Source organism: Anoplopoma fimbria, chromosome 11 (genome assembly GCF_027596085.1).
Source record: "Anoplopoma fimbria isolate UVic2021 breed Golden Eagle Sablefish chromosome 11, Afim_UVic_2022, whole genome shotgun sequence".
Taxonomy (NCBI): Eukaryota; Metazoa; Chordata; class Actinopteri; order Perciformes; family Anoplopomatidae; genus Anoplopoma; species Anoplopoma fimbria.
Window position 1 is genome coordinate 23,416,689 of NC_072459.1, and position 7,539 is coordinate 23,424,227.

Below are 7,539 nucleotides of genomic sequence, written 5' to 3' on the forward strand. Positions count from 1 at the left end.
GCGTTTAACATGCCACTTTGGGCTGCACTGTATCTTGTTGTTGTTGTTGTTAAAAAAATTACAAAAAATTAACAAAAATTACAATTAAAAGCGTTCTGCACGCAGCAGTAAGAAAAGACAGAGAGAAAGAGCAGCAAAAAAGTTGTGGGCAACGTTATTCATTTTTATTACTTCATAAAATATACACAAATACTGTTGTAAATAAAGTGTGTTAAAGAACTGTACAAGATATCAGTACACAATACATAGAGTGAAATCCCCATCACCTCAACCATTTTTCTACCATTCCCAACTCAACAGTCACAATGCCACTGGGTCATGGTGGCCTGTACAAAGGTAATTACACACAAAGTACACTGCTATTTACACATCCCTGCAATTGCATGTTATTTTTTCTCTTAGATGACATCATCAAGGTTGCTGGAGATTAAAATCCAAAAAGGTGACATCAAAACTATTAGCGTATCATTGTGCAGAAGGAATATTGAAAGCCCTATGTATTATATGAGGTGGACAACCTTTGAAGAACAGAAGAACAAAGGGACAGGAAGGGAAAAAAAATTGAACAAACACACTACTTCTAAAACAATGCAGCAAGATGAAATGAAACAAAATAAGAGAACAAAAGGACAGAAAGTTATTTTAGAAAAAAAAAAATATATAGTTCAACATTAATACCAGAGAAGGGGGATAAAACAATATGCATACAAAGACAAAATGAATATCGTATTATTAGCAGGGATTCACTGAATCACTCTCTCTCTCTCTCGCTCGCACAAACACACACAATATTGGTTGACCCAGCTGGCAAAGGAACAGTAGCCCAATTCCACAATTTAGTCCTTTAAATATGCTAAAATTCTGAACCCAGCCCCAATTTATGTCATTAGTATGCATTTTTCTACTTTACGCCTTAAAACAAAACCACATTTTGGCTTTACATCAAAATAAAAAATATTTACAGTGAAGTAAACATTAAAAAAAAAAAAAATCATTGGATGTCCCATCCCCCAAAGAGTCATCCTCAACAGAGCCTGCCCAATCCCCTATGACCTCCAATAACAAAAAGAATAAAAAAAGGTAACATTTAGAACCATCATAAAAATTGCAGCCACTATTTTGTTAGCCAAAACGGGCAGCTATGGTCTCTGGTCAAATACACTGAGAATTTCCTGAGGAGCTTCCCTCAAGACTTGGAGTGTGTCTTTGCAATAGCTATGGTCATTCTTCACCTTACCCGCTCACATTAAAACCAAAGAAAACACATAAGTCCAAACAGGCAAAGTAAGGGGGTGGTGGAGGTTTTTTGGTGGCTGAGTTTTGAGGGACAGTAAATCATCACAACGTGGATGAAGGGCAAGCAAGCACCAATTGCTACTTCACCGGAAATATTACTCTACAACAGCTAAAACGTCACTTACTTATCCTTTTCAAAGCTACCTTTCTTTTTGTCCACTACCGTCTCACCTACCTCTCCCCATTTCTTCCATATTTTAGCTGTTAATCCTCAAAAAAGCAAAGGGAGGAAACTCATAACAAGCTCCAATTTAAGATATCCTCATGAAAGATAAAAGGTGACATACACTGAAAAGCTGTTTTCGCTGTGTTGAACTGAAAAAGACAAATCTTTACTAAGCCTATATCAATCACTAAGTTGACCTTTGACGAGAAACATGCGCGTGTCCTGATACCTTTTCGCTTCTTTGACGCCAACTGCTCTTCACATGTGTCTGACAGAAGGTACCGAGGGAAATGTTTTGAGGAGTGGAGCAGGTATGAGCAACCATGGAGTAAAAATGGTGTCGGACTGTCATTCATTTGCTTTTTGTATTGTGGTGGTCCACGGTTCGGCAAAAAGGGTTCATGAAAGAGTGCATGTTTGATACTGCCACGCACTTCGATGGATCCTTTAAAGATTCACTGTCCTTTTACAAAGATCCATGTGTCCATTGGCAATCATCTTTTCGTAAGACAAGGTAAAAACAAAAGGAAAAATAAATCGGGGCGATGAATATACCTTGCGGCCCTGCAATGACAAGAGGAGCAATAAGTTATTAGAGAGGGCAACGTATTTGTAGATGGTGTATTTCTTTAGTCAGCGTGGGAACAAATTAGTGAACTAAGACCTCACCTGTCAGTTTCATTTGCATGCAGAGCCAAAGAATTCTACTTCCCCATGTGCTCGAACGGGACGCTGACCTGCAAAAAAACCAAATGAAGATTCAGAGGAGGAATTTGCAGCAGTTGAACCACATCCATCTCCTAATTGAGGCAACATCAGACAGATCCATGCATACAGATACAAATGGCCAGTTCCCAGAACACATTTTGCCATGATATTGACTGTTGGGGAATAACAACACTATTCTGACAACACTAGTAATTTATTTCAAATGACCCTTTCAGTACATGACTATAATATGACAAATTGTTTTAGAACAGTGTTATCCAAGTTAAAAGTTGTTGACCATAAAACTTGTTGAGTTGATCCTGGTTTCAAAAGCCATCTGCTGACACAGAGAGTCAACACAACAAATATGTGTTCGTTTAAAAATACTTAAGTACTGCACTGTTTGAACAGTCTGCCCTGCTACAAATACTACATTTGACACATTATTTTACTGTGTCAAAAAAGTGCTCACTTGATTGTAGGGTCATTTCTGAGGCTTTAGTTTTTGGGGAGCTGTTGTATTGGTTAGGATGTAATTGCGAAATAGTTCCTGTTATTTTATCACAACCTTATTAAGTATAAATAAACTGCTGTTGGAAAAAGGGCTGGATGATAGTTCAGTTCACTATTATCCCTAAAAGTCTATGTTCATGTTGCTGAAACATTTTCACATCAAAATACTGTGGCTCACAATTCATATCTTTAATTGAACACCACATTTGGTCTACCTGAAGGGGAATACTGCCTAAAAAGGCAATGGTGTGATAACTGTCGCAATGTTCATTTAACCCTTGATGCCCATGCCCAGATGGAGTCTAGTAAACTATGGGCCTGAGGAGCTGTGATTTGCCGTTTTTGGGATAACCTGCTGATGTAAAATGTTAAACAAGAGGATCATTCCTTCCATTGACCACTTCATTCAACATACATGGACTTATCATTAATTACAGTTTTCATCCCCACTAATGCAGTGCGTTACATGGCCGACCGAAGGAGCAGAGTGTTTCCTCACCTGTGATGTGGAAATTCTGGATTGGTCATGACGGGCTGTGAGGTCGGAGGACGAGACGTTGGCAGGAGCTCCACGGTGAAGACGCATGCTCACCTTCCTCTCCCTCTCTGCGCGAGAAATTGCGCGAGGCGACGTGTTCCCTGAAAGGATGTATAGAATTGTAGAGTGTCCACATGTGATGCAGATATTCAAGAGGAAAACTATTGCAGTGGCAGCATAGCATTGTTCTGTTAGGACAGACAGCAGGAGTTTCAGACTTTGTAGCAAACTCACCAGACTGCTGGACCCGTGAGGCAGGGTTAGAGATGGCCTGCTCTGGCCCGTTCCTGACTCTGTTGGCAGCTGCAGGGATGGGACCTGGAGGCAGGCCTCGCGATGCAGACCCCCTCGGGGCTCCTCCGATTCGCTCATCCCTCTCATCTCCCGTCCTCCTCTCCCGATCTCCATCCTCGGCTGTTCGACTGGCACCCTGGTAGATGAGATCAGCCACATTACAATATCGCTTTGAATAGGCTGAATTATATTGCAAGCTTTTTGGAAGTGAGATTTTTGAGCACTGTGGTGAAAGGTCAAAAAAAGCAACATCAATACTTCGGTGAGAAACTCAATGGGAACTTACAAATTTCAGCATGTTCCAGTCAAAGACATAATCATAGGAGAAACCCTGGCGGTGGAACAGATTCCTGAAGAGCTGTCGTAGGTAAGAGTAGTCTGGCTTGTCATCAAATCGGAGTGAACGGCAAAAATTCAGGTATGTGGAAAACTCAGCTGTAGGAGAATAAATAAGCAAAACTCAGAAACTCACAATACACACAACACTAACAGCAAGAAAAAACACAAAATAGTCCCACACAGTTGCTGCAGATCATTTCAGAATTAATGGTAAGTCGCTGCCCCAAATTCAGAGGCACCACAGAGATGTTACTTACAAGGGTATCCTTTGCAAAGAACCTCGATGGGTGTTGACATTTTCTTCTCGCTGATTCGTTCATACTTCTGTCTCTTGGTAGCGGCCTTGAGGCCCTGCCAGGGGAGGGAGCCCAGGTTGAAGTACATGAGGACATAGCCAAGAGACTCCAGGTCGTCACGTCTGGACTGCTCTGTGAACAGAAAGGGTGAAGTGCATATAAGAGTGAGAAACTGAGGTTTGTCCGCTTAGTGTTACGACAAAGGATCATCTACCAAGGTCCCATTTAAAGTTTTAAAATAACAAACTGCTGTCTCTTTGATCACCTGTGGCTTTAAGGAATAACAACAAGTCACAGTCACAGCTCATAGTGGCTCTTCTTACAGAGGAACTTGAAGGCAAACAAAATAACTTCCCGAACGCTGCGAAGCAAGGTATGGACATTGCACAACTTAAAGTCATTGATGGTTGATTAAGTTCCACATTCAATGCATACATTATCTTACCAAAATGCAGAGATAAATAACCTGTTGTTATAAACAAGAGTTTAAATGGTTAGCCATTTAAAAATGCTCTGCACTACAGTGGAATGACAACACAACAACAGAGCCGTTTCCATCCCAGATGGCATTTCCTTCTTTCTCTCCCTCATGAGCCCTCTTCCTTCACATCCCTTGTATGATCTGATAGGGTGTGTATAAACAAAAAGACCATGCCCAGAGGAGGCACGTCCAAAAGGAATAAGTGGACGGACGAGAGGGAATGGGGGTTGTCATGAAGAACAACAGTTTGTTGTACGCAGAGCTAGAAGTGGTAGCTTCCTGGCTGAAAATAGCACCAGTAAGATTCCACATTTAAAAAGTCAATGGGATTTTTCTATTGGATTTAGGATTAATGCAGAAAATAAGATCTGTGGCAAACACAAGTTTATGATACTTGCACCTTTTGCTCAGCAAGATAATCTTAACAAATGTTTTTAAAGCATGAATACAATCTGTGGAATTAAGTTTTTGTTTTAGGATTAATTCTGCAACAGTCTATTACTTTCTGACAGACACTTAAGAGTGGCGGAAACCTTTAAAGTGCAATGACTGATTAAAAAAAAGAAAAGATTCCAAAAACAAATGCTGACAGGGAAAATCTGGCACATATTACAGTGCATTACACCTCCAGGCTAGGGATAAATGTCATGTAGAGGGAGATATCATCATCAAGCCAAGCTCTGATGAATCCCATTTAACATGGTGTATAGAGGCAGCTGTCACCGTAGAGCCAAGGTGTGACCCTGATGAAGCAGAACTTTTGTAAGCAACATGACAAGGTCTGAACAGTCTTATCCATACAGTATATTGTGACTCATAAAGGTAGTGAAGTAGCATTCTGTCTGTTTAACATTTTTTTGACTGACATTGTGTCTTGCTGCATTTCTGTTGGCTTTAGTCAGGATTAGCAATACTTTTAGACAACCTCTCTGCCATGGTAGTTATATATAGAATGTAAACAAACATGAATCACAACAGCATTTATAAGGGCTTTCTAGAAACCTTTATCACATGGGTCTACAAAAGAACAGCCTGACATCATGTGTTTAGTGAAAAGCAGGGCTAGGCAGTCAAGAACCAATGTTGTGCATGGCAAGTAACTGATCTAGCACCAGGTGCACCCACACCCACACACACACACACCCCCACACCCACAGAGAGACAGAGACAGAGTCCTTCCGCAAAAAAGTATGTTCGAAATGTATCTTACCAATTCCCAGATGTGTGTTGATGGAGGCGTAGCGCGCTGTGCCAGTCAGGTTCTTGTTCTCCCTGTAAGGGATGTGCTGGTGTGTGCGGGCATCGCGGTACTTTTTGGCCAGGCCAAAGTCAATGATGTACACCAGGTTACCCTTCTTGCCAAGCCCCATTAGGAAGTTGTCAGGCTTAACATCCCGATGGATGAAATTCTTTGAGTGGATGTACTCAATGCGACTTATCTAAAGACAGGTGAGGAAAAACAGGTCAGGTTCTGCAGCACTAAACAGAAAGCATTTTGGTAGACAAAAAGGATACATTGGGCAGTGTCACAACAGCATGAATACATGGCAACAAGGTCTAATGGCTGCCAAACTAGCACTGTCCTTGTGTTTTTTAACAAAGTTTTGGTCACCGAGCAGTTAGGTGAATTCAGTACATCAATACCTTGAGCAAACTAAGGACATAGGAGGACAAGAGAGGACAGCAGGATATATGAAGACAGGACGAGGGAAGGTGATGAACCCAGGCTTTATGTGGAGAGTCAAACACCCATATAGAGGACTGACATAGCAACCTGGCTGCAGTTAGAACAAAAGGTGAGATGAGCTGTGTTTGAACAAGCTACGTATGAAATGAAATATCCAGGTCAGCACAATCTAAGAAGAGGAGGCCAGAATTATGGAGTATACTGGCTGCGGGCGCACACACATCTATCTATATATAATAGATAGAGATATATATTTATATCTATCTATCTATCTATCTATCTATCTATCTATATATAGAGAAAGAGATATAGAGAGATAAAGAGATATATAGAGAGAGATATATAGAGAGGGATAAAGAGAGAGGGCATGCACCGATAAATAAAATGTAAGTAGGTCAAGCACATAAATATTACGTCTCTGCACTCACTCGTAAACAGAACTGTTACACACAGTGGGATCTTTACTGAGGGGATTTGTGAAACTGTCCTAATTCTAATGCCTGTGAGTGAACATGTGGGTTTGTGTCATACCATCTGGTCTGCCAAAAGCAGAACAGTCTTTAGGCTGAACTTCCGGGAGCAAAAGTTGAAAAGGTCCTCCAAACTGGGACCAAGCAGCTCCATAACCATCACGTTGTAGTCTCCCTCTGCACCACACCACTTTATCGATGGAATACCCACTAGAAGACACACAGTCAGCATGAAGTTTGTTATTTACTAGAAGTTTAGCACACCTAAAGTTCATTTTATTTTACTCGCAATTATTTGGATCGAATACATTTTTTTAAAGCAAAGGACATTTTATACAAGATTATCAATATCTTGAAAAAGCCTTAACTAGCCTTAATATGTAGGAATGCCACCACAAAACCCGGTTCTAAATGGGAACCGATAAGACAGTACCAAATACTCAGAGTATTGATCAGGCCCGGAGTTCACAATTACGCTATCGGTACTTTAAAGGTTGCGTAGTGAGATACTCGCTTAAAGAAGCAGCGCTGCAAACCTCCTCTCTATGTCTCTGTGCCTGCCTTTGCACAAGACAGACACACATCATGGCAAAGAGAAGAAAAGGTGTGGCTACATTTTACTCCAGTGGATGCTTATAACTGTTGTTGGTTTAAATGCAATACAACTCTTACAAGTAAGACAGGTAATACCAGCAATCTATCACAACATGGCTAACACGCAGTACATAAATCTGCAGAAATGCAGAGTTTT

General features: G+C 40.9%; 1 protein-coding gene across 1 annotated transcript in view; it reads right to left on the reverse strand.

Annotated features, from left to right (window-relative positions):
* Positions 1-148: 148 nt before the first annotated feature.
* The window catches only part of LOC129099056 (casein kinase I), a 14,183-nt gene continuing 6,792 nt past the window's right edge, over positions 149-7,539 (reverse strand). The window contains exons 4-11 of the mRNA XM_054608223.1: positions 6,850-6,998; positions 5,842-6,070; positions 4,112-4,282; positions 3,802-3,950; positions 3,456-3,651; positions 3,183-3,322; positions 2,132-2,199; positions 149-2,026 (exon numbers count right to left, since the gene is read on the reverse strand). Coding sequence (XP_054464198.1) covers positions 2,167-2,199; positions 3,183-3,322; positions 3,456-3,651; positions 3,802-3,950; positions 4,112-4,282; positions 5,842-6,070; positions 6,850-6,998 — 1,067 coding nt within the window. The 3' untranslated portion in view covers positions 149-2,026; positions 2,132-2,166. The remainder of the gene's footprint in view (positions 2,027-2,131; positions 2,200-3,182; positions 3,323-3,455; positions 3,652-3,801; positions 3,951-4,111; positions 4,283-5,841; positions 6,071-6,849; positions 6,999-7,539) is intronic.